Here is a 27,310-nt window from a genome sequence, read left to right as displayed (position 1 = left end):
TTGAACTTATAGAACGGTTTATTAAGGTATGAAATTTACTGTGATTTGCTTTTTAGGCTTCATTTAGACCCAACTTTTGAGATTTTCCCCGTCAAATTTGGCTAAATTTTAGTAGGTGATCAAAGGCCTCGGAGTAGGGTGTTTTCCAGCCTCACTGGTAAGCTTAGAATTTTTCGAAAAGTTTCCATATTTCGTCAGTCAAAGTAATGAATGTACCTTAAAATTCGTATGAAAACGAAATTCCGTGAGCTGCATTTTAGGCGACGTAGCACGCTTCACAAAATCGGTGAATTATACCTTTCTGATCACGGTCGGCAACCTCAGTTCGGCCAAAATTCAATTTTGGCTCGTAGCAAAGCAAAAATAAGGAATTGGAAAATAATAAATTGCTTTTTTATATATGTGTCAAACCCTTTTCACAGACAAAAAATGAAGGAAAATTAGTTTTGGTCCCGAAGTCGAGTGGACCGCTTTTAGCGGGACTGCCACTTAATAGTTATAGAATACAATCATATCTTTGGAATTTTCTAAAAAGTCAATGTCGCAGTGATATTAAAAGAAATACCCAGAAACACTGCTTTGCCTAAATTGGTTTGCTTCCGGGCGTGAATTATCGGAGCAGCGCGATTAACATCGGAAATGTTTTCTCACACGTCACCCTCAAAAATCGTGTCTGCGATTTTCCAGATGTGGTTTGGTTTCTTTTACAACCTCCTAAAGTTTGATATTGTCAATGCGAACGTTCCTTTCTACAAGAGAGGCCATAACTTTTAAACGGAAGCGAAATTAAACAAAGCCTGACATACTTTTTCGAACGAAGTATCCTTGAACATGGCTGCCGATTTTCAACTAATTCCGTCGGAAGACGCACGTAAACGAACTAAAAATGTTCACCCTTAGATGCCGTTTTATTTCATCGAGAAAAAGACCAAAAACGTTTTATGAGATTTCTATGATTAGGTGTTAAAAATCCCCGCATGTAAGGAGATTTGATGACTCATTGACAGATGTCGGCAACTTGAAATAAACAAACGTCTACAATTCTGGTGTGAAAACCAGCCGCAGTGTTATCGTTCGAAGGACAAAATACTGGAGCTTTAAAAAGGTTTGTATGTAAACTGCCGTGACTTCTTTTACACAGAAGATTTCATCGGCAGAATTGGTATTATGTTGCTCAACTTTAGACCTCTTCGTTCTCCAGACATTTATTAAAACCATGCCTCGAGAAGCCAAAAAGAGGAAATCTCGAAGTGGAACAGGCAAGCGGGCCGGCAAGCGAACCTCGCAAGTCGATGTTCAGCTGGAAACAAATGAAAATCCGAGGGACAAAATGTTCGACAGGATACAGACTTCACCAAACTTTCCTGAAGCCTATCGCCCCTAACAATCGTCCTTCCACGAAGTTTGTCCCACGGCTCAACATCTTCGCTTGACTTTGTCGTCATAGAAGTTTCGGAGCCGCGTCCGTTCTCTGGCAATATTTTCGTGCGTCTGGCACTTGTTGCAGGTTGTTCTACGGCTTCATTGGCGGGACTAGTGTCCTCGAATAACCATTCGTCTTGGTTGTAGTACGACCCACGGTTGCTCAAAGGCAAAGATCTTGCTTGTTCCACACTGAATTCGTTGATTCCAGATTTTCCCTTCCTCGGCTTCTTCGAAGATGCAAATGGACAAGAAGTTTTCTTGCGTTTTCGTTCGGACATTAAGGAAAGCAAAAGCTAAGTTTGTCAAGAACAAAAGCTAACTAACGATAAAGACAACCGGATCAAGAACAGTTCACGTGCATGTCTATTTCGTTCAAATGAAATGCCACACCGTAAATAGTTTTCTCTTTATCTTAAAAAGTAAAAAAGCTTTTCTTACCATTCTTTTTGCAAAATATTTATCTCAGTCCTCTCAATTTGAACAGCAAAAAAAATATTTTTCGCGTTTTTCGTAAAAATTCACCTACCATGATACCTTAAATAATTGTAGTTGTTGAAGCACAGGGATTCGTGTCTTCGGAAAGTTTAGCCGTGCGTAGACAAAATCTCCAAACAAGTGAAAACTCCTAAAAGCTTCGCACTTAAATTATTTGACATTATTTAAACGCGTTCTTAGCCGCTAAGCCATTTATAACCATTTGTTCAATACGAGCCCTTTTCTTCCGCTGTTCAAACGCCTGGAATCATATGTTCCAAATGTCTCTTTAGCAGTTCGAAGGGCTGGCATCATCCGTTCAAAATTTTTGTCCGCTGTTTGAACAGCTGGCGTCATCCGTTCGAAATTTTTCATTAGCCGTCGTCATCCGTTTAAAATGCTTCCTGTGCTGTTCAAATGGCTGGCATCAGCCGTTTGAAATTTTTCCAGTGCCTTTCGAACGTTTACAGCATCCGTTCGAAATTTTTCTGTGGCCGTTTGAGTGGTATTTAAAACCGTTTTGAACAGATGGAACATCCGTTTCTCATCCGTTCGTTAGCCGTTCGCCAGCCGTTCATTAGGGGACTTTAGCACGCCCGTTTTTGAGACGCGGACGGTAGCCGGAAGTGAGCTACTTTCACTTTTAACTTGTCCTCACACAGCCATATTCACATTGCTAAGTATCTTTTCTTCATTAGAGATGAGTAGTATAAAAAATCTGGGAGACAATACGGTCCTAGCATGCGAAATCTTCTCTTCCGGTTGCCGTCCGCGTCTCAAAAACGCGCGTGCTAAAGCTCCCTATTTTGACCGTTTAACGGATATCCATTAGTAACGTTTTCGCGTGAGAGGTCAAAAATATGCGTGAAAGAATATTAATACACATTCGTTGTTTGTGTGGACTAGTCAAAAGAGAACTTCTTTGCCAATGAGTGTTTGTATAGGGAACATAAGAAAGATAGAAGTGTTGGTTTTTATAATTATGCACCTAATTGAGCGCTCTGTGAGGGTTACTATCTACAATAAAGCTGCTTAACATTTTGCGATTTGTGAAAGTGTCGACCTCTCTTGAGATTTCCCACAACCAGCACTGCTTTCAAAATGGCAGCAACTGTCAAGTAAGATGAGGAGGGTTAACCTGTTTACCTGAAATAATATCCTTGATCATCCAAACTTAGCCCTGACGGGATTTTGGTACTGGGCGTGTGCTCTCCAAGCATCTTGATGATAGATCAGATGCATTCATCCTTTTCTTCTAGTATTTTCCCTTTGTTTTCTTCGATGACACCGTCATCAAAGACAAAGAAACTGAATAATCGCAAAAACAAGTCTTTCTCTCTCCTTTTTTAAGTCTTTTTACCACCTAAACTTGTCTTTCTGTTGATGTTCACATTACTGACATAAACAATTATGTAGTTCATGTCGTTATGTTGTTATGTCGCTAGTGTGAACCAAGCTTAAGCAAACATAAATGTTTTTTTAACAGTCCCTCCTTGAAAGAAGCACGTTACATCATCAATTGCTGGCCATCAATGAAAATGGCACTGACAGCTTGTAAATTTTCAGTACAAGAGATTTGATGTTTACCTTGAAGCTGCACTATCATCAATATGTTCGTGTATTCTTCTGTTTGCACCATCACTTGATATGTCTCTTAAGTCTCCAAAGTCTGGTTTCTGTTTCGACAGGGCAAGTGCAACCTTAAGCCGATGACCTTGTCCCAAATCAAACCCGTCAAACTTTTGTATTGCTGCTTCTGCCTCACGCACAGTGTCATAGCCCACAAACCTGAAACAGGAGTCAAAATATTTACCAGTCACAATAATTAGTGTTGATTTCTCTGGGTTCCAGAACAGCGCATGGCAGTGTTAAAATGTCATGTGTTAAGCATAGAGGTGGGTGGCTAAGGTCTGAGAAGAAGTAGAGATTGCCATTCCTGTCAATTGCAAGTTACACTTTCCGGAGGAATTCTGCCCCAAGGAAATTGATTACTCTTGTGTACAACCAAACTTGGATCTCTGTATTTTCCTACCTTTTTAAAGTACTGTAATGATTCAATTTCGCACCCAGAGGGCTTATAATTATACATTGTACTTTTGGTAGCTCATGGGAGCACACTTGCTGGAGAAGCGATGCTTAAAAGGGGACAGGGTGCTTATTTCTTCTTCAACAAATTTAACAAATAAAGAAGCCCCGACCGTGCTATATTCTGTTGTAAAGCACACAGAAAGTGGCTAGAGCAAGAGAGAAATGTAGGGGGAAACATGAGATGTAGTCGAGTGTTTCTCCCAACTTCTTGAGTACTCTACCACTTCCTAAAAGGATCTACTCTTTAGGCAGCAGGTTACCCAAACTAGGGTCAAAGTTGGAAAGACTAAACTGCTTCCACTGGCTCTACTCTGAGTACAGGTGGGAAACTCAGAGCAACATTTCAACTTATCACTTGTCCAGCGAGGTTCACTTCGTTGAGATGACCGGAGATTGCAACTTAGCAGTCTTCTCAATTTGAACAGCAAAAAAAAAATTCTTTGCATTTTCCATAAAATTTCACCCACCATGATACCTTAAGACCTACTGTTACATGAAACAAGCTGGAGGAGATCTAGGGGTGTCGGGGAAGGGGGGGGGGGGTCGGTTGAAGCCCCTTAATTAAAAAAAAATGAAACATTATAACATGCTGACTTGGCCTCTGAATGCTGGAAATCCCATTTCCGAGGAAGTCAATTTTAAAAATTTTCCAGGGAAGAAAGCCCTCAGGACCCCCTGGAACCATCCAGGACAAGTGACATAGTAACTAGGAATGGTACAAAATAAAGATCAACTGGAAATAATTGTAATGATTTGATTTAGTGCCCCTTCCAATAATGGCCCCCTTTCTAATAAGTGCAATTGACCTTGGTAATCAGCTATTGAAAATTTGATAAACCTTAAAATGAAAGTTATTGAATTCACATACCACTTATTTTCCAAAAATTAACCATGTGCACAAAATGAACTTGCATAACTCATAGATTTCAACTAGCGAAACAATTTCAGATACTACAGAGTGCAATGTTCAGCTCTGACACAATATTCACAGAGGTCCTCACCCCTTCCGTTCACTGCCGGTTTGTATTTACCTTCAACTGGTAGTCAGCCAGGACTTTTTGCCTCGTAGAATAGGGACACACAGAAACCTGGATAAGACATCATCTTAGCAGTGTGTGTGTTTCATGAGTGTATTTTCACTGAAGGTCTAAATCATAATTTAAGACCGCTGTTTATCAAGACAGCATTGAATTTTACAGTCATGTTTTACGTTGATTCTTGTTCATTTTAATTCAATAACAAGTTCCAATAGCAAATGTGACAATTAAACTTTTCACTCCAATTTTCGTAACTTAATGCTTTTCATTTCCTCCCAAAGGTACATAAAATGAAACTCTTGTTTTCTAGAAAACATGGAAGCTATGCTTCTTTTTTGCAGAACTGGAGATAAATGGCAGAAGGTTAAACAATAAAACCACTAAAAATTAATACACAACTAGACGCTTCAAATGCTACATGTACCCAGGCAGTCGTTATACTAAGAAACACTAGCTATACTGCAATTTAGCTAAATGTTCTGCATTTGAAGTCGTTCAAAATTCAATTGAGTTCGATGTGCTCAAGCTATTCTGCCTTTGATTGCATTTCTTGGAATCGATTAATAGCTTATTACTGGTTCGCAGGCCTTTAGGGCATGAAATGAGTCAAGTTCTGTATATCAGCCTATAAACGTTTCAGTCTATTTTCCTTAGCCTTTTTGGTTGTTGTTGTTTTTTTTCTGTGCGTGTTTCTCAAGAAAGCGAGACATTTTGAATTTCAGAGTTATGGCAATGCGTGACATAGAGCTACGAACGCGTTTGTCGAAAAACATATACTAGCCCATTCAGAAGTGAAAGTATTAGGAAAAGTGCTTATGTAAATGCTTGTTTGTTCAGTACAGATAACCAGTCGCCTAGATAGCCAAGTAAGTTCAAGATGTTTACACTATTTTCTGGCTGCTATGTTGGTGTACCCAGAGGTACACCAACATGGCCGCTCCATACTGGGCTCTGTAAATTTGTGCAAAATATTTCGAAGAATATCTGAGGTTTGGGAAAACGCACACGCTTAAAAATTAGAGAGGTGTCATCTTTATTAAGATGATTTCCACAGAACATTCGAGCAATAATGGCAAAAATTAAGTTACCAAAAAAACCCCATGGCATGGTAATAGTTTGAACACAGTTAACAAGAACTTATCAAGACTTTAGCTCTGAAGCTGACCCCGCGAGAGAAAATTGAACTTGAAGTTATCTATATTTCAATTAAAATAGACGTTTCGCGTTAGTTGAAAACACAATAACACACGCTTTAAGCATTCTTATGAGGTTTGAAATTAACTTTCTCGAGAATGCTTAAGAATTTAATCACAGGGTCACTTAGAGAAATAAACTTAAGTGAGTTGTTTTAATAGTATTCCAAAAGTTACCGTTCTATGAGTAGATTTTTAGTAAATAATTTTTGCACTTATTGCTCGAACTTAGAGCGGAATCCATCTTAATCTTCTATAACATCACAATTTCCTGACTTTATCCACTAATTGGTTTTCGAATAATTTTTTTATTGTGTCGGGATTGTGTGACAGTGCAAGCCAAGAATTGTTTTGCTGGGGTCAACATACATTAGTTTCTTTCAGCTTAAATGTACAATAATTCGCCACATGGGTTTCATTCTCGTAAAGACACATAACTCTGTTACAACAAAATAACAAGAAAATATTGTTTAGTTTGAGATTTTAACTTTATTATACTTTACAAAGTCTCTCAGAGTGTTTTACTTAGGTGTACTCGAACAGATACATTCGTAAATAAATTCTCTAACCTTTCTGCTCTTGTTGCTCAGATTTTCTTGAGTTTGTGCTGGGATTCTACTTGGTTCACGATCACATCTAAAAATACGACGACGCTTCTGAAGATGCTTTTTATCAAGTTGAAGAGTTGATAGCCTCGGTTGATAGCTCCTTTGGTACGACATGATTCTTGATAAATTCACTCAAAATGTTCACTGGTAAATTGAACTCTCGTAAGGCTTGCAGACCGACTCATTCCGAAAACACTTAAAGTCCTTTAGAGTTGGTCCACCGCGAACAGTGTGTTTGTTTGTTTGTATGTGATTTCATCACCCTAGAAAACATGGAATCGGTGCTAACTTTTCATGACGACAACTTCTGTAAATTCCATGTGCTGTATGCATGCACAGGTGACGCATGCGTTTTAGAGACCAGACGGCGATTTGAACCCAGGCTTCACTGCCTGGGTAATAATACTGATTAATACCAATGAGAAGTACTTCAACGAGAAGTATTGGAGGTAAAGAGCATTATGTCACTGAGATTATATCCTTCATTGGTGAACAAGTCCCCTCACAGACTGCTTAAATTAATTTGCAGTTTCAAAAGGTGCCACCAGGTGTGCAGCAATATTTGCAGAGTTTAAATTGTGACAAATTTGCTAGTTTTAATGCCAATAACTCTGGAAACTTTTGGTTGAATGTTAACTTTTTGGTCTCTCATAGAAAAGAAGGGAAAAAAAGTTCCTGAGGAGAAGCAATATGTTTCCACTCTTTATGTGAACCTTGTTTGAAAACAGCAGACAACATTTCTTGAACCAAGCTAGGGGTAATTCTAAAAGATAAGCAATTACAGTAGTGGTCTTTGTACTAACTTTACACCTTAGAGCTTTAGCAAGCAACATTTCCCTAACCTATCCCAATAGTGCATTCTGGGCCAAAAAGTCTACCCAAAGGCAACATCTGGTTTAAAGACACTAGTTGTCGAGGTCCTTTTTAAAGCCACCATGTGGCACAAGCAGTCTATTATCTGCTTTTGTGTGTACTTGATATGACCTAGGTTCCAAATAACACAAGACTGTTCAACTGAAGATACCTCGATGAAATGTTTCTAAGTATGCAATGCCAAAAGTTGAAAGTACCAAATGTCCCACCAGTTGCTGATGCAAAATGTGATAATGTTTCACTAAATAAATCTTGCTGCAGGTAAGAGGAGGTTGCAATATATTTGGTAACCTTTAAGAGAAAAAGTATTTCTTTACTTACCCAATCTTAGTATCTTTGTTGTGTTGAGGAATCAAATTACAAGAGCTCAGTTTGCCAACCTGACAGAAGAGATTGTACAAGCCTTCCTGGATTTAAAACAAAGAGGTACTCTTCAATACTAAATGCATGACTATTTTATGTTATGGATAATGACTGTTGCACTGACTTGACTAAGAGAAACTAAAACATCAACTACAAATCAATTGCTGTCATGCCAGTGCAAGCTTTAAATGTTACTGCAAGATAAAAGCAGTCAGATAATGGATTACTTGAGCTAGGAATGTAAAGAGTATCACCACTGTTGAATGCAGAAAAAGACTAACTGAATGAAGCAATACAGTGAAGAAAAAACTATGGAGGTCATTGTACATCCAATGAGCAAGTCTCGCAAGTCTAAAACGCTGTTTGGTTTGAAGAGGGTCGCACAGGGGGATCTCTGGCACGGCTCACGAATGCAAAAAATAGAGGATCACGGATCACAGATATAAAAATTTCGTTTTCCTGCATCACAAAAATAAGCAAGTAAGATACTCTTTTTAATGACCTATACTTACACTAGAAGCAGTGTTTGAAGAAAGTGAAATCGCGAATGGCTAAGTCAAGGCACCATATTGCGAATCGCATACTTAAATCACTCTCAATAGATGACTCTAACCATTCAGAGGACTTGCATCTGAAAATCACGTAGAATAGAGTAATAAAATCACAAATATCGGTGAAAAATTCAGGTTCTTCACGGGTCACGCAAAACCTTCAGGTCACGAGTCACGAAGAATAATTTCCTAAATTCACGTTTTACAGAAAATAAAATCAGCTAATCACGCATCAAGAGAATACCCCTGTGCGACACTCGTTGAAATGTAAAACCCGCAAATAAAGATGACCAAATAAACGAAATGTGATAGGAAGTTCAAAAACAATAAATTTTCATTCAAGATGATGCGAAGAAATGCATTTAACCCTTTCATATCACTATTTGTAAAACAGTAATCATAGACCTAAAGACAACACATGCACAATGCCATTTGAAAGGTATTGTTTGTGAAATATCATGACTCATACAAACAGCCATAGGGAAAGTCACAGCTTCAATCTATCAGAAGGCTTTTATGCCAACTCGTAATATTTTAAACAATCATGTTATTACAAGGGTGGTTAAAAACATTTTTAGGAGTTTGTCACGGTCGCCTGACACGGCATAAATTAAACAGCAGTCATTAATTTACACATAATCTGTTTATCAAATAAATAAATAAATAAATAAATAAATAAATAAATAAAGTTTATTTACGTGGAACACTTGAGCTGTTTTGATCATTATGACTGTAGCGAGTTCTAGCAAAAATCTGAATGTGTTTTGTACACCGTACTTAACAGATAAATAACTATAATGACCTTAATTTCTTCCAAATGAGACCAAATCCACATTTATTGTAAGTCTCCTTTCCTTTAAAATTACCCTATCAAGCCTAGGGCGATTCTGATATCGAAGTTTCTGTCCTTAGGACTTAAGTTATCACAAACACATCCGTTTCTTCACTGCACTTAAAAATAATGTTGAATCAAGGGATAGAAATTACTAACATAAGAGCAGACTTGGCGAATGGCTAAGCTTTTTGAAACAAGCCATGCGCTTTGTAGTCAGCTGACTTTTCCAAGCACGAGCACGAGCACAGCGATCTCCAATGGAGAGTGACTATGAACATCTGCCCAGCATCCAAAATATCCATGAATAGACAAACAAGTCATTTGGTGAGCATATTGAGTGATTCCCAGCAGAGAACAACAACCATCTGAATTTGTAGTAGCTCGCTTTGCGAATCATTTAAGCCTGCAGTAATCACTAATCTATCAACGGTTTCAACAAAACTGTGATGAATTAATAGCTGTATTCCCTAATAACAAGTTAAAATTGCAGGGTGGCGCAGCAGTAAGGATTCAGTCTGGGAATCGGAAGTTGGATTCAAGGGTTGGCGGTTCGTTTTTTCCTCAGAGCTACAAGGGATGGTTTGCTTTTATAAAGGAAAATAAAAATGTTCAAGCAAAATGGGTAAAAGTAAAAATAAAAATAAAAATGAGACGATATGGAAATTTGAAATAATTCTTTGTGGAAGAAAAACAATTCTCGAGTAAAACCATCGCATGTAATTTTTGGCAAAGTTTGTTAAAAACCGATGACAAAGCTATCAATGGATCAAATTATACAACCACCACCTTTGTTGCCTACCAAATATTCTTTAATTTGGGATCATTTGTTCGACTCCAAATGTGAAAGATCAGTTTATCGCTTTGGAAGCCATTCTGTTCACAATGGTCAGCCCTCTCATGAAATACCCTGGTCAGCGGAATTACCACACAAAAATTGTTTACGACCCATCCACTGACTGACCGACGGACCGAGCGAGTGAATTATTTCTTCCTCCACGTACTGCTATAATTTATTCTAGCTACGCTACGCTAGCTATCACTCGTTAAACATAGGCACGCAAGGCGTGCAAGAGGTTTTTTTTTTGTGAAGTCTCGGAGATGGGAGCATTCATGGAGCTGTTTACAGTGATGATTTGGTTAATTTGATAAGTTTTTTGGTTGCAATGTACATGTACAGCAAGAAAGAAACTGAGAATTTATGATGTACATACGATGTTACATTGGTAATGGTAAGATAGCTAAATAGTAAGACATAAAATGTTTGACTGAACAAAGTACAGTAATCTGACACGTCTCCAGATTAAGGTAGATACCATCTTATTCTTTTTCTTTGATTAGTTCTTTGATAAAACCCACACTGTGATTGGTGTGACACGTGCACATGCATGACCCCCTCACTCACCAATCACATAGCCCTTCCAACCCCCAAGAGGACTTTTTGCTCAAAAATACGCAAGTTAAGAGACCTTTTCGCATTCTATACGAGTCTTAAGTTTACCCTTTTTACACAACACAACATGACAACACTACTGCACTGAAAATAGAAAGAATGAGAAAAAAACCTCTCTGACACATTGAAAGTCTGATTTAATTAAATTGCACTTTAACTTGGTGCCATGCAGTCTTCAAAGAACATTTGAGCAGTTTTGATACTTTTTACCTTTAAAAATATCGGACTGAAAAGAATGTCATAAAATGCCCTTCAAATAAAAATAAACTGCTACTGCAGAGACGTAAAAACCGTCCAGAAATGAAAGCTTTTTTTGTTTAATATCCTGGTAACAATAGCCGATAACTTGTCAGCTCTAATTGAATTTACTCCTATATAAAAAACAAAAGTGTTAAGTTACCATTTGTAACTAAAGATAGCAAACATCTTGTGGGAAAGAGTGGTGACAATTTATCAGCTCTAATTGAATTTACTCCCTTGTGAAAAACAAGGGTGTCAAATTACCCTCTCTAACTAAAAAATAAAAATATCTTGTTATATTTGCATGCAACAAGAACAAAACAATCGTCACCCGCACTTACTATTGTAAACGTTAAAACTGTTTCAAATCTAAATAGTCCTGTCTCCTCTAAAACATGTCCTAAGAACTAGAAGCGACAATTCGTGACCTCTAATTGAGTTTACTCCTTGTGAAAAACAAAAGTATCAAGTTACCTTTGTAACTAAAAATAAAAATGTCTTGTTGCATTTGCATACTACTAACTCACGAACTGTTTCAAACCTCAAGGCTCATCTTGTTCGTAACTAAAATCCTCAGCCTAACCAACAGAAAATGTCAAAGTAAGCCCAGTATATGAATACTTCCTCCTCTTTTATAGAAGAATAATCATGGCCGTTCTAAACTGTGTCGGGGAACAAATCTTGTCACATACCATTTACCCTTACAACAAGAAATTTGATTGGCTGTTTATAGTAGATCCAATCTTGTTGGTGTGACATACATACATCGCTCACTCACTCACTCACTCACTCATCCATTGACCCGTCCATAACATACCCAATGCGCCGACTAAGAGGTATTTTTTTCCATAAAAAAATAACTCGAAAATGGTTAAAGCGAGAAAAGATCAAAGTGCTCGGTGAGCAAACCCATGATTTTCCCGAGGAATGATGAAGAAGAAGATAAAGAAGTTGTTGCAATTTTGCCTACTGGCTTTGAGGAAAGTCTGATATATCAACCCTGCGCAACAGCGAAAGAAATGCAAATATGCGAATGTTGAACTGACAAATATAAGAGATGAGAGAGCTTACGATTCCCTCCACCATTGTTTCAACAAAGGAGGATTTGCTTCTGCTGATTGGAGAAGCAAAATACAAGTTTGTTTTCCGAAGACAGCAGAGAACTTTTTGGATGCAAAATTCGAAACATGTTCTAGAATGAAGATTCTCCGCTAAACAATTGTGTCACGCTCATTGTAGTTGACAAATGCCACACCGTGTAACGCGTTCGGAATAAATTCTTCATAGATATGTAAGACGTCTTGCCAAGATTCCCCAAGCGAATAGCAAAAGAATCCATATCCTACAATAAATCAGAAGGACCGCTTGATTTCGGCTATCTCCCATTTTAGCAGCTTTTCTTGGAGTTGAAGACGTCATTTGAGATGACATTCTCGACACACGAACACACGTACATGTTGTTTGAAAACGGATACTTGCAATCAATCAAACAAGCAATTTACCACTCATTTTCGTGTGTAACGGATGATGCAAAGGTATGACTGAAAGACGCAAGCTTAGATGTCGAGAACCTTCAAGACTTAAGATTGCTATACGGTAAAATAGAAAGATAAGATGCTTATTTAACAGAGTACTGTGGCTGTTCCAAGGTTGTCTATACTTAACAAATTCAGACAAAGTAGTATTCGAAAAGAGCATATCTGTTTCATGAAGTATTTTGTTGGGATATCAGCTAAAAAGGAGAAAAAGAAGGAAAAGAGTTGTCCTGAAGAATCGTTGTGAAATATTTAGGGACAACAATCATCAAAGTTTGTACAACAATATTAAACTATATAATGACATTGAATGGAATCTGGGACCAGTATACGTGAATGAGTTACCCTTATCATAATTGTTGAGTCCACTGAGTACTGCTACCTCAAGGGCTTTTAAGTCACAAAAAAAAACTCTTACATGCCTTGCATGCCTATGTTCAATGATAGCAGCACTTTAAAAACTGCTTATCGATGCAGTAACACACTGTTGACAGATATAAGCCAACCTTTTCGTGACTTGAATGAATCTTTTGCAGCATCTGTTCCATCATCGCATGACGTAAGCCCAAACAACTGAGATTAAAACTTTTCCTGACCAACACATGAACCGGAAATTTTAACACAATTAAATGTGGTTAAATGTAATTTAGTCAAAGTTAAACGTGAAACAATGCTGACCAGCAGTCGCTCCATGGGCATTGGTGCGGGTTGGCTGGGGGCTTTGCACAGGGGGCTTTGCATGTTTACAGCTTGGCTTCAGACGTCAAGTCATTCCGCACCTTTTGTTTCGCTACCGGATAGTTCTCGCTGACTTTACTCCCAGCCTGTACCTCCCCTTAGCATGGTAAGAATGAGGTAAGTATCTTTGCTTCCACTGTTCTTTCAGATCAGTGTGACAGTGCCTGGTGGTTGTCGCTCACAGGGTTGTCATGGATACCCTACGCATTGGGCTTGAATTGATTTGTGGTCCCACCTTCCCTTTCAGGCACCATTCCCCAAGCTCATCTATTATTGATGAATGTAATCTGAGCTATTTGAACTAATAGATATGAGCTTCAAAGACATTGATCATCAAAGTTACACCAGATATCAACCCACAGCGTTCTTGGCCATGCGCACGGTGTTGGTGTAGAGCCGTTACAAAATATGTAACGCTATAAAACACGGTGGAGTATAAAATTTAAGGACAGCTATAACAATCTGACGACAATAAATGAAAATGTATTATATGTGCATTGGGTTATTCCAGAAAAAGTACAAACACCCCCGACGGATGGCAAGTATTTTTGACCCCCCCACCCCGCTCTGACTGGATTTCCCAGACCGCCAGAGCCCCCCTGCCACCCGGATTTCCAAGCTCAAGGACCCCCCTCCTGCCCGGATTTCCATCTTTTTTTTAAAGGCCCTAACTGGAAACAACAGGCAATAGAAAAGATGTAACGTTTCATCCAAAAGATCCCTGTTTATTATAATTTTAAACGCTCGGCGAATATTGTGAATTTTACGGGTTAAATTTCAACATTTTTAAAATCAGATTACGGTATTCAAACGATCGTGTTTAACGTTTAAGTGATCTCACACTCTCCTCTAAAACGCCATGTGCCTTTTTCTCTACCATCACAAATGTACAAGATAAGAAATTCGTAAGTCTTAAAAATTATGTAGACGTAAGAAAAATTACAGCGAAAATGTCCTTAAGGCGATTATAAATAAAACAAAAATTTCAGTTTTCTGTGACAAGACGGCCTACATTGGCACGTGTTTACAAGATCGAGTTCCCGTTGTTAGGACTGTTAGTGTGACATTTACTTCAGCTTATCAAGAAAGCTTTTCAAACTAGATTAATTTTAAATTTCGTTACCTTTATGGGTCTGTAGGTCAACTGGAACTCTTGCCTTTCTTTCAAGCGTTCAAGTTTTCATGCGTAATGCCCACGTTCTATAAACTTGTCTTTTACCAAATCGATTGTAAGGCACGGATAATTAAGTGGAAGCAGCCTAGATAAAACTGCTTAAAACTCCTGTAGATCCGACGAGGAATCTTCAATGTGAAATACTTAAAGAACTTAACAATGCCGAAATAAGTATATTTGTTTATAAACAAGTTCTACTCTTGCGAGGTCGTTTAGATTTCCAATGCTAAATTCGTCACCACGATTTTACGGTTACACATCCTAAAGGTAAGAAAGAAATTATACGCAAATTGTGCACACGCATGTTAGCCAACAAAACGAGTTCTTGGGTTGCCTGAATAAAACAATAAAGTACAACTGACTCCCAACCTAAGTCGTCTTTTCTTCGCATTTTTGAGGATGTTACAAAGCACGGGCACGGGTGGCCTGGGTACCGTAAAAATGTTCCAGGTGTTGCGTGCTCAGTCGATGGTGTTTTATCCGGTCGTAAAGCTGTTGTTATCCATTAATCGACGCGCTGGTTCTTCAACAAGATTTCTTATTGCAAAGTTCTTTTTTTAAGTGGTTAAAATATATCGATCGAGGTTAAAGTTAAAAGTGACCCCCGAGGAAGAATTTTTAGGTTTAGATGCCCCCTTCCGCCCGGATTTCCCGAGCCATCAACCCCCCTCCCGCGAGAATTTCCAGTTTGCCATCCGTCGGGGGTGTGTGTATTTTTTCTGGAATAACCCATTTATCTCCTAATGAGAAAATCCCACAATATCTAGTTACTTTCACTTGAAAAAAAAATGAAAACACCACACAGGAAATTAATGATAAAAACAGGAGTGAACGAGTTTGAAATTTTTGACATCCTTTCCGTTGCCGTTACAATTTTGAGACAGAAGTCTTGAAAATTGAGGTGTACACGAGTTGCAGATTCAAGTCGAATAGGTATTTTTCACAGAAAGTCAACACAATCAAAGATAAAAGTGATTTTCTAGCATTACATTCATATTTTTGAACCAAAGTTTTGGTTCGAATTTCAATGTTAAACATAAGCGTTTTGTCCAGCTTGTGAAAACATTTGCATCGTTCGTTTGGTTCATTTCGTTTCCATCGTTTGGATTGTTTCTATTGTTTGCAATGTTTCTATCATTCGTTTTGTTTTTATCATACGTTCGTAACGTTTCTATCATTCGTTTGATTTCTATTTTGAGTATCGTTTAGAACCCGGGTTTTGAGCTATCTTTGGTGTCGTATGGAGCATGCGTGCCACCGTAGAGTTCGGACGCAACTTTTGAGCGGAGCCCAACTCCGTCCTAAATTCGAGCAAAATTTGCTATAAGAGGTAAATATTTAAGTATGCAACACCAAGTCAGGAGGTAAACACAAAAGAGGCGAACGAGGTTCCACTGAAGACGAATCAAACTCGGCCAAGAAACCCAACATGGATGCGACTGAGTGTGCCAGCGATAAAGATGGCGGCGAGGGTGATGAAGAATCAGAGGTCCAGTTCTACGTAACAGTTCCTGAGCAAGAACCAAGTGTTAAAGTTATAAAAGATATGCTTTCAAGCGTTCAAACCACTCTTAAAGATATACAGATCGAAAACATAAAAATGGCAAACGAGGTGGCCGATTTAAAATCTTCCTTTCGCTTTCAAGAACAACAACTGAATTCCCTCACGGTGTCTCTGAGCAAGGCGATGAAGGCTAACGATGCGATGAAATTAGAATTACAAGCACTCAGAAAGAAAGTTAATGATCAGAAATCTGAGGTTGATGAGCTGTAAGAAATTCAAGATGATCTTGAACAGTATACACGCAAGAACTCGTTGGAAATTCACGGCGTCTCCGAAGATTTGTATACTTCCACGGAAGATGTGGTCTTCAAGTTGGGTGAGGTGTTAAATGTTCCGGTCCAGAGTGATGATATCGACATCTCACATAAATTATACAGTGGAAAGAACAAAACGAAGAATATAATCGTAAAGTTTATCAGCCACAAGAAGAAAACTGCACTTTATAAAAAGCGAACTGAACTTAAAAATGTGAGGATTACACAGTTGTTTCCACATTCCACAACAGCCACGGTTTTGGCCGCGGAACGTCTTTACATCAACGAAAACCTAACGTCCTTCCGAAAAGATTTAATGAAAGAAGCCAACCAAATGAGAAAAGATGGACTTTTGGTCAGTGTATGGTCCATGGACGGCAAGATTTATGAATTTAAGACCTCGCCTGATGGTGCACCCAAACGGATTCATTCCAAGGAAGACCTCGACAACGTATGACTGTAAGCTAGCCCGACTAAGCCCTACTGATAAATTATTATTTTCGTTTTGAGTTCAAATTAGGATGGATAAGACACAAAGTCCTTTACGCTCTTAGATAGCATGCAGTTAAACGCTTGTATATGTTTGTGTTTTGTGTGTGTGTTTGTTTCGATTGTATTCGTCAGTGTAATTTTGTTGTTTTCTTCCCTTTTATTTCATGACGACAGTCTAATCATAAGTTGTTATTATTGCGAACCTGTGAATTTCAAATCTGCTTATCAGTTGTTGCTTCCCATGATAAAATTATTGTTTGTCAACATTAGTATGTGACGGTCATGTCGACGCAAGTGAAAATTAGTATCCTATCTTTAAATGTTAGAGGCTTAAGAAACCAAGTTAAGCGAAGGAGTATTTTTAGATTCCTGAAAGATCAAAATTGTCAGATTTACCTTCTCCAGGAAACATTCTCGGAAGAAAACGATGAATCGATATGGAAAAGTGAGTGGGGAGGTGCTATTTTCTTTTCCCATGGGTCAACCCATAGTAAAGGAGTTTCTATTTCGATAAATCCTTCAAGCAAACAGAAAGTGGAAGTGACCGGTAAGGATCTTGACGGCAGAATTGTGTCATTTAATTTGATCTACAATTCAGGCAAAATTTCAATCTGCAATATTTATGCTCCAAATGACTCTCAACAACAACAGAAATTCTTGTTAACTTTAAATAGATACCTGATGTCACATACGGAAATTAGTAATCTTATTGTGGGAGGAGATTGGAATGTTACCTTGACAAAAAGGGCGGTATTCCTAGGAGACCAACTTTATATCATGATAACCTTATCGTGATAATGGATGACATTGGCTTAATCGACGTTTTTAGGAAGCTTTATCCAAATGAAAGAAGCTTTACTTATGAGTCCAAATTGCTAAAAAGTCAGATCCAGAATTGATTTCTTCCTAGTATCGAAATCAGTCGAAAACTGGGTCGTTAAAACATATACGAAAGTTTCAAATGCTCCGGATCATAAAGCCGTTGTACTTGATCTTAAAATTTTTAGTGAAAAGCGTGGTCCCGGCTTGTGGAAATTCAACAACTCCCTAGTGGAAGACAATGAACATGTCGACCTTAAAGAAGAAAACTACGCGGCTATACTTGAGAAGTATTCAGATTTGAAAGAAGATCGGTTAAAGTGGGAATTAATTAAAATGGAAATAAGACGTCTCACCATTTCATACTCAAGACACAAAGAAAAACAACGGAGAATTCGAGAAACGGAGCTTCAAAAGCGTTTGGAAGCTTTAGAACTTAAAATTGACGACTGTAATACGGACGAACAGTTAAGCGCTGAAATTGAAGATTACGACAACTTAAAAATCGAACTTCAACGTATCTACCAAGCCAAAGGGAAAGGTGCAATCTTTCGATCTAAAGTCAGGTGGGTTGAACAAGGTGAAAAACCAACAAAGTACTTCTTTAATTTAGAGAAAAGGAATTTCAACCGTAAAGTAATTAAGGAAATAAAAAGAGAAGACGGCAAAATACTTGTTGAAGAAGACGAGACAATGAAAGAAATCGAATCCTTCTATGAGAATTTATATACTTCGCATGACGAGGATAACAATGAGGCCTTTAATGATTTTGTGCGTGATCTGCAAACTGATAAATTAACAGACGAAGAAAGAGAGGACCTAGAGGGTTACATAACGATAGAGGAATGTTCCAAAGTCTTAAAAACCTTCCCCGCTGGTAAGTCGCCTGGAGATAATGGTTTCACAGCGGAATTCTACAATTGCTTCTTTGATTTAGTGAGCCGCGACTTAGTAAATAGTTTTAACACTGCATACAAAGAAGGAAAGCTGTCGATATCTCAACGCAGAGGTGTAATAACTCTTGTGCCAAAGGACGATTCTTGTTTGTCAGAACTTTCAAATTGACGCCCAATTACACTTTTAAATTTAGATTACAAGATCGCGTCAAAAGTAATAGCAAAGAGAATAAAAAATGTTTTACCAAGGATAATCCATCCTGACCAAACTGGCTTTGCGAAAGGAAGATATATTGGTCAAAATATAAGGTTGATAAACGACATCCTGGAACAGACCAAACTACAAAATATTCCTGGAATATTACTTTTACTTGACTTCCGGAAAGCATTTGACACCATCAAATGGTCCTTTATCCAGAATACTTTAAATCTCCTTTAACTTTGGTGACAGCATCAAACGGTGGGTCTCCACGTTTTATACTACACCTGAAAGTGCGGTTCTGAACAATGGATTTTCCACAAATTATTTTCAGTTATCAAGAGGGGTTAGGCAGGGTTGCCCTCTGTCACCTTACCTTTTCATCTTGGGAGCTGAAATTTTAGCATGTAAGATACGGCACGACAAACAAATACAAGGAATCAAAATCTCCAACTCCGAAGCCAAAATAAGTCAATTTGCCGAAGATACATCATTAATTTGCAGTAGCCTCGACTCTGTTGAGAAAGCAACTCAAGTGTTAAATTCCTTTGGGAATGTCTCCGGTTTACGATTAAACCCCACTAAAACCAAAGCTTTGTGGCTTGGCCCTTGGCGTGATAGGGAAGAAAAACCATTTGGAATTAAATGGCCTAAAGAACCGGTCCGAGCATTAGGTATCTTCATATCGTATGATGAAAAGCAAAATAATAAAAAGAATTTTCAGGTTAAAATCGAAAAATTAGGCTCTAAACTAGAGGTTTGGCGATCTCGGAATCTATCAATACTAGGCAGATGCCTAATCACAAAATGCCTCGGTATCCCGCAGCTAGTCTATTCTATGTCAATTCTAGATGTTTCTACGAATTGTATCCCAACCATTAGTACATCTATTTTTCAGTTCATTTGGAAAAAAAGGAAAGATAAGATTAAGCGTCAAGTGATGTATCAAAATTACAAAAAAGGAGGATTGCGTGTTCCAAACGCAGATGTAATGACAAAATCCTTAAGGCTAACTTGGATATCGCGACTTCTAGCTAAAGATGACAAAAGAAACGAGGTTTGGAAAACAATCCCAAACCATTTTTTTGACATGTACGGCGGTCTTAATTTTTTGTTAAGATGCAATTATGATTCGAAGTTTCTTGAGCGGACTGGTATGCCACAATTCTATAATCAGGGCTTGAAAAAAAAACCCGTCCAGTCGTCCGGGACAAGTAAATTTTCCCTTCGGGCAAGTAACTTTCTCTCCTTACTTGCCCCACAGGCAAGGACCCAGGCAAGCCGTTCGCCAACTAAATTTTTGATAACGATTTTGAGAAGAAAAGGTTAATTTTAGGCTCAAGGGTAATCAATGCAAGTGTTAAGATAAAGCTTGACGATAATTACAATTCATAGCGTTGTTTTGTTGATTGCGTGACGCGCGCTCACGGCTGAGAAGTGGTTGCCTAGCACGCAATCAAAATCTGCCCTGATCAACTATCTTTCCAGGATTAAAAATAGCCACGTTGTCACGAAAATGCTGTGGTTATTTCTTAAAATTTTAGCAATTTTCTACGAGCATTTTCCAGTTTCTCTGTACAGAACTGAAGTGGGAAGGCGACTTGTTGTTAATTCTGCGTGTTATAAATTTCTCGCGCTTCTCTTCACAATGATTTCGTGGAGCTAGACAAGATGCAGGTGGACATTCAAAGAGTCGAACGCGATCTTCGACGAATTGAACAGATTGATTCAAGGCTGTATGATAACGAAGTTAATTATTACAAACCGTACAACTTCATAAAAGCGGAATGAAGAAGTTAAAAGTTGTGGAAGTATTACAATATAATGGCGTAAACATGAAAGTGATCAGCACTAAGAGGACTACAGTCAAGATGGGTTTATTACATTAAAACACGCCTGTAGTTTTGACATTTTTGGGTTCATGGATTATTTATGAGTTTGAAAACTTGGGCAAGCGGGGAAGTGCCCCGGGCAAGCAAAATTTGAGAGTTACTTGCCCAACCGGCAAGGTGGAATTCAAATATTTTTCGAGCCCTGATAATTCAATGCTGCAATTCTTTCTTGAAGTAAAATCCTCCTATGAATCTGACCTTGGGCAAGACTTGGTCTTATTTAACAATAAAGAAATTCTTATTGATCAAAAGACTTTCTTTTACAAATCGTGGTTTCAAAAAGGAATTTTCCGGATACACGACCTCCTCACGAGGAATGGCACCTTTCTTTCGCATGGTGATTTTACCCACAAGTATGACTTAAAATGCAGTTTCCTACAGTATTTACAAGTAGTTTCAGCAATACCCCGGCGACTTGTTGAAAAACCAATGCAAAACCTGGATGCCAAATTTACTTTCTCACCAGAAAACATTTTTTTCCTGCTATCACCTTCAATAAATGTGTACCTTCTGAAAATGAAGAGTAAAGATTACTATTGGTTTTTTCAAAACAAATTAGATGTAGAACTTAAGGCGCCTGGAAAATGGACTCGTGATTTGCAGACTAGTGATATAGAATTTAGTGTCTACTTCAAAAACCTTAAAGGCATCTGCAAAGAAAATAAACTAAGAGAATTCTACTTTAAATTTCTACACAGAATCATTGTAACGAAAAAGGAATTATGTCTGTATGGTATAGAATGCAACAGTGCATGCGTGTACTGTCAGGAGTCTGACTCGATAAGCCACTCATTCATCCATTGTCGATGGTCAAAAAAATTTTTCTCTAAAGTAATTAAGTGGTTTAACAAGGAAAATGACATCTCCTACTCACTTGACACAATTGAATTACTCTTTGGGAAATTGTCAAATGAACCTGACCCCGGTTCATCCCCGAAGATGTTAAAAAAGCTTAACTATGTCCTTCTGTTTGCTAAATACTATATTTATAACAATAAGCTTAGTTCAAAACAAGGAAGCTTGAACGAATTTACTAGGAAACTGGAATTCAAGTATCATTTAGAAGGATTTTAAGTCAACGTACAAGTGTAATTATGCCTCGAAATGTACAGAAAAGGGAATTGTAAGTTAAAGAAAAAAAAAACCTTTTATGATCTGCACAGTATTCGCTGTAAAAAAAAGTAATAGCCTATTTTCACCGACTACACGTCGTATGTACGTAAAGCAGTGTAACGTAGTTTAATGTAGTCTATTTGAAATGTAGTGTAAGTTGTGTAAAGTAGTGTAATTTGGTTAAGTAAATTATATTGTAATATAGTGCTATGTGTTTGAAATAAAGTGTTAAAAAAAAACTTTGGTGTCGTTCTTGCGTCTGTTACTTGGTGACTTGCCACTGGCACATGAATCTCGACTTCAGCTTCAATTGATGCACAGTTCAGGCACAGGCAGGCACAAGCAGGCACAGTTTTAGCACAACGAATGCAAATTTTACATAGTTTATGAATCTTCCAACGCGCAGACCATTTAAAATGTTCATCAACATTGTTCAAGGATGGGTTTAGACACTGGTTGAGAGTTATTTCACTGAAAGCATTAGCAAGCTTGCTTTCCCAATGCACTGAAAAAGCGTGCAAAATGTTTGAAGTAAATTGCTTGTAAACGGTACTTGGAGGACTGTTGGAGTATCATTTTTGTTCCTAAACTGGACCAGAACCACGCTGCTCTTCCTAAATTTACTGTGCGACGAGCCAGTGTTATGAGAAGTTTGAACTCAGTGAACATGGGATCAGATGAAAGTTTCGTGCTTTCAGTGGCAGCATTAAATTACTCATGTCATGTCAATTTCTGTTACATTAAGGCATGTTTAACATGACAACTTGTTTTAAACTACAAACAAAACTTCCTGTGCCTTCGTAAAAAACCTAGACGGATTCCAGACGAAACGATTGTGTCGACTCTTTTTGTTGACTCTTGATAAAATACAATTACAGGCTGGCCAATCAGAATCGTTGGTTCCCACAGCCAGTAAAATTCCAGATTGAATGAAGCAGAAAGGTTTACCACTGATTTATCCATTTTTTAAAATTTTTTTAACAGCTTTATCAGTTGATATATCTTAATTTTTGTGACATTATTTATGGGTAATCGAGCAGTTAATCTTAACTTCAGCGGAAGATAAGATCTTTCAATTTTGACTTGCATTTTCTTGTCTGCACAAAACAACCCATTAGAAGTTTTTTCAACATTTCAAAACACTACAAAATTAGTTGCAACAAACAGATGATCGTTTTGTTTACCAAGCCAGTTTTTCGCATGAAGGGTCCCTGGAAATCCCTCGCGATGTCAACCGATCACGTAGGTCTTTGAATAAATAAACTTGAGGTGCGCAATTAAACATTCAAAACGAAATGAACGATAGAAGGAAAACGAACGATAGAAACGACAGAAACGGAATGTTTGACACGATTTAACACCGGGAAACCAAACAAACGTTAGACAAGTTGTAAACACTGCAAACACTGTGAATGCTGCAAACTCTGCACCGTTTGGGATTGAAAATGTAACGCCGCCTATGAAGAATTTCAGTGAGTCATGTACATGTTTCTGCTTGTTACTCGCTAACCCGGCAAAAGAGAGGAGATTCAAACAACAACACCACAAGCTGATATAACAGAGAATCTATGACTACGATTATTTTCGTTCACATTCAGTCCATAACAAAAAATATTTGAGTAAAAGTCGGACATTTGTCAATGATTAGTGACTGTACACCAACACCGTGCGCATGGCCTATTCATATCCTTCTTCCCAGTTCAAACATATCTTTCATATATTCACGTGTAGTTACAATCATTAACACTTTCACTGAGCAACAAATTAACAAGTTTTAAATTTGAAGCAGTTTTTAGTAACAGTTCCATTTTTAGTGCAACACTCACAGTTACGTAACACGTTGTCCTAGAGATGTCAAGTGATTTATACCCTCGCAAAGCAGTAGGCTCGATTACCAGCCACTGTTCGGGAAAGGAGCCCGCGCTCCTTCCCCGAACTCACGGCTGGACTCGTGGAGTTGGCATTGTTAAAGTCAACCAATAAGGAATCTGCCTGCGTGAATCGAGCAGACTGCATAAATTAGTTTTCTTGCAGTAGCAAAGAAGTTGTGCGATGTGAAGTGCGATCGCATTAGTGGGACATTTAACCAAATACCGTCAACTGATGAAATCTTGCCTGATCTAAACCATAGTGGCATATACAACACGCACAATAGTCGACAGACTCATGCGTTAGAATCTATATTTGAATCATGTGGTGCCAGAATGTCAGATAACGAACAAAGTCAACAAAGAGAGGGATAAACGCAACTATCGATCTCAAGAAACAAAACACTCAGTGTACGGTAGTCTTCTTGAAGGGAAGCGACACCAGTCTCTGGCGAAGCCACACAAAATTAAATTTCGAAATGAGCCAAAGCAAACCCAACTAGCAAAACATAAACATGGTGTCAACACCATGCACACCATACAACATATGTGTGACCTTTGACATGACAGTTGCTACATCATAGTCAAACAGCTCTGCTTTACTTTTTAAAAAAAAAAACGCTTCTATAGAACACAGCATGTAATGCCCTTCCACAACAATAATGTGAAACAAAATAGGTTGGAGGGCAAAAATTAAAAGAAGTGGCAAAAACACCACAAATTTTACGAGCTGTAGGCGTCATGTGGGCCTGCCTATGATTGTCATCAGATGACATTTCCGGCCACCTGAAGTGCTGCAAGAATTAAATTATGAATTTACGTCACAGACATGATTTGCTGCTCAGGCATCCAGCCGTCTCTTGTCGGGGAGGAACATGGACCAGACTCGAGAAAGCAGCGAAAATCGAGCCTAGCAAAGCAGGGGGATTGTGATGAGAGGTTTAAGAGATGATCAAATAACCCTAATTTCCCTTATCTGATCCACCTATGCAACTCGTAACTTGCTTGCACAATCACAGATTAAAAAGGGTTGAAAAATATCTTAGCCCTATAGTTGGGGTATACCCTAAACTACATTGTATAGCTTAACCCATTGACTCCCGTACTGCCCGTAACTGGCTGTGATGAGCCTTGGCCTTTGTTCCACACTTCTGACGTCATCACCTTTGACCAAAATTGGCATCATCTATGCTCAACTTCTGCAGGAGGAAAAGACCTTTCCAATGATACCCAGATCAGAGTGATCGGCTCAATGGAGCCTGAAATATGCACGAAAATGCTAAAAAAGTTGAGTGAAAAACTCAGAGCCAAATTTCCTGCGACTACACATGGCTACTCCTTGGTAAAAATTGCCCGTCTCGATGATGCTTTCTCAGAATATTTTGAACTGGGAGCAATCCCAGTAGGAGGTCCATCACTGCAGCAAAAAGAAAACAAAAGGACAAAAAGGAAAGACACAAAAAAAAATTAAAATATCGAAAAGCCTCAAGACGTAGTTCACTTTCAAAATTTTTATTTCTGTGCATGCCCGTGCAAAAATGTCATAAAATGTGATGCTAATGGAAAGAAAGGCATGCTGTCATGTTGCAAATGCCTTCTTGAGTAGATTGGAGCTAATTTGGCCCGTATTCAGCCTGAAAATCTCCAAAATGTCCAAAAAATGCATTCTTGGCAAAGAGCTCCAGGAGTCAATGGGTTAATTTGCAGCTCTTAAGAATGGCTGACTGGTAGGATCGAGAAACGCCGGTCAACGTCCCATTTGACAAATCGCTCATATTTTGCCCAAAGATACCCTTAGGTGACCTAATTCTAAAAATCATATTTAAAGGTTCCAGCGAATTTTTATTTTTCAGAAATTCGCGAAAATTTGAAAGCGCGGTCAAAGTGCGGTTTTTCGTGTAATAAAATGACCGAAATAAGGTGCGAGGACGAAGCGCTGCTTAAAGGGCATGTAAACCCAAAAATACCAGTTTTTCTTATTCGACGCAAACAGCAACGTAGAAAACGAATTTGGCATTTATTTTGCTCGTTTGGGTTTCGTTAAGGAGAAAAACAGCTTTTACGAGAAAAAAACCACTTCCGGTGAAAACAATGGCCATCTGACGTGACGTAAGCGGTGGAACACAAACATTGCGCAATAGGGATTCCATATGAGAATTCTATGGCGGATCGGGAAAGTGGGAATAGCTCGGAGGATCTTTTTTTCGGATGACAGCGATTCAAATTTGGTGAATTTGTATGATAGTGATGTAGAAAATTCAGTTGCAGCTGTGGAACAATCTGGGCCTCGTCCGTATCAATTTGAGCCACGAAGGGTCCGACAAAACGATCAACAAGCCAGCCCAGAACCAGATGACAACAACTCAGACCGTCTTGGAAACACAGACTGGTATTTAATCATTTTGCAATTAAATTACATTTTTAGCAGATGAACATCAATTGAAGCTGGCGCATAGTCAGATTAGCACGCAAATAGAAGCTCACCAAATTTTGTTGTTGTCTTTTTTCCCGACCTTTCTTGGGTGCATTAAAAGGTGCGAGTGTCAAGTATGTCAGCCAATGCCGACTGCTCACGAAAGTGTTTGCTGCGCTGAAATCGGACAACTCTGGCAAAAAGTAGAAAATCAGAGGCCAGAAATACAAATGAAATGTATCACCTAGCATCCAGGATTTCAGTCAACCTGTCTTGATGTTTGGGTGCTTGAAACTGCTTATTACGCATTCAGGCAGCAGCACGGCACAGATAATCACACAGGAAACGAGTACGTTTACTTTTATTTTAACCATCGCGGTTCAATTGTCAGATTTACCTCTGCCGTAACTGGTTTTATTTTAGTACAACACTAGTGTAGATAGTTATTTCTCTGTATTTTTCGTGGAGATTTCGATACATTGCCTATCGGCAACTTGTTCGTTGGTGCTGGGGTTATCTTGGTAAACATGTCCGAGTTGCGCTGCCATCTTGTGCTGTAAACAAGATCCGAAGCACCTTTCCAGCCGATTTTGGCACCACGTATACTGGGTTGAAGCCACCAACCCAGTGAGGGATAAGAAGGTGATTGCTAATTTACATCATAATTATTGAAAATATGTTACAGCACTGGCAGCAATGGGCTCAACATATACAAAGGCACAAACGTGGTTTCCCGTAATTACCTTTCTGGTTACTCAATGATGTGCAAGCGTGACACATATTGTTCTACTGCTGTTTCTTTGCAGGGTTTCTCAAAGGAAGCAGAGATAACCTGTGTTGCGAAGAATAGCAGATAAAGTGGTTTACCCTATTAACCTCAAGCTTTTGAAGAGCTCTACTTCTTCTAGGCCTTTTATCGGCACTGTCAGCCATTTCCGGTTTTTGCTGCCTTCATTTTGGATAGGCCGCTTTCGTTTGTCGCAAGAATTTGTTGCTGCTGGAGACTCTATCGTCGGTACAGCACCAGAAAGTAAAGGACTTTGCTTTCTCAGCCCCATTTCTACCATGAAACTTTTTTCGTAACAATCCGGAGAAAAATGAATGTTGCAAATAACCGAATGCTCCGTCGGCTCTACGAAATCGGCCCTTTTCACTAGGCTCGATTTCCGCCTTGAACAAATTTTACCCACTGCCGCCTCAAATTAGCGTCTTATGG

At 38.6% G+C, this 27,310-nt stretch overlaps 1 protein-coding gene across 6 annotated transcripts in view; it reads right to left on the bottom strand.

The window, feature by feature from the left end:
• Positions 1–27,310, bottom strand: part of LOC145479955 (tudor domain-containing 6-like) — a 129,938-nt gene that overhangs the window by 28,605 nt on the left and 74,023 nt on the right. For all 6 annotated transcript variants that reach the window (XM_081458433.1, XM_081458428.1, XM_081458429.1 and 3 more), the window contains 2 exons: positions 8,020–8,105; positions 3,487–3,687 (listed from right to left, as the gene is read on the bottom strand). In XM_081458433.1, the coding sequence (XP_081314559.1) occupies positions 3,487–3,687; positions 8,020–8,105 (287 nt within the window). The remainder of the gene's footprint in view (positions 1–3,486; positions 3,688–8,019; positions 8,106–27,310) is intronic.

Source organism: Orbicella franksi, chromosome 2, assembly GCF_964199315.1.
Source record: "Orbicella franksi chromosome 2, jaOrbFran1.1, whole genome shotgun sequence".
NCBI lineage: Eukaryota > Metazoa > Cnidaria > Anthozoa > Scleractinia > Merulinidae > Orbicella > Orbicella franksi.
The sequence above is the reverse complement of the archived record's forward strand: the minus strand, read 5'-3'. Positions and strand labels throughout refer to the sequence as shown.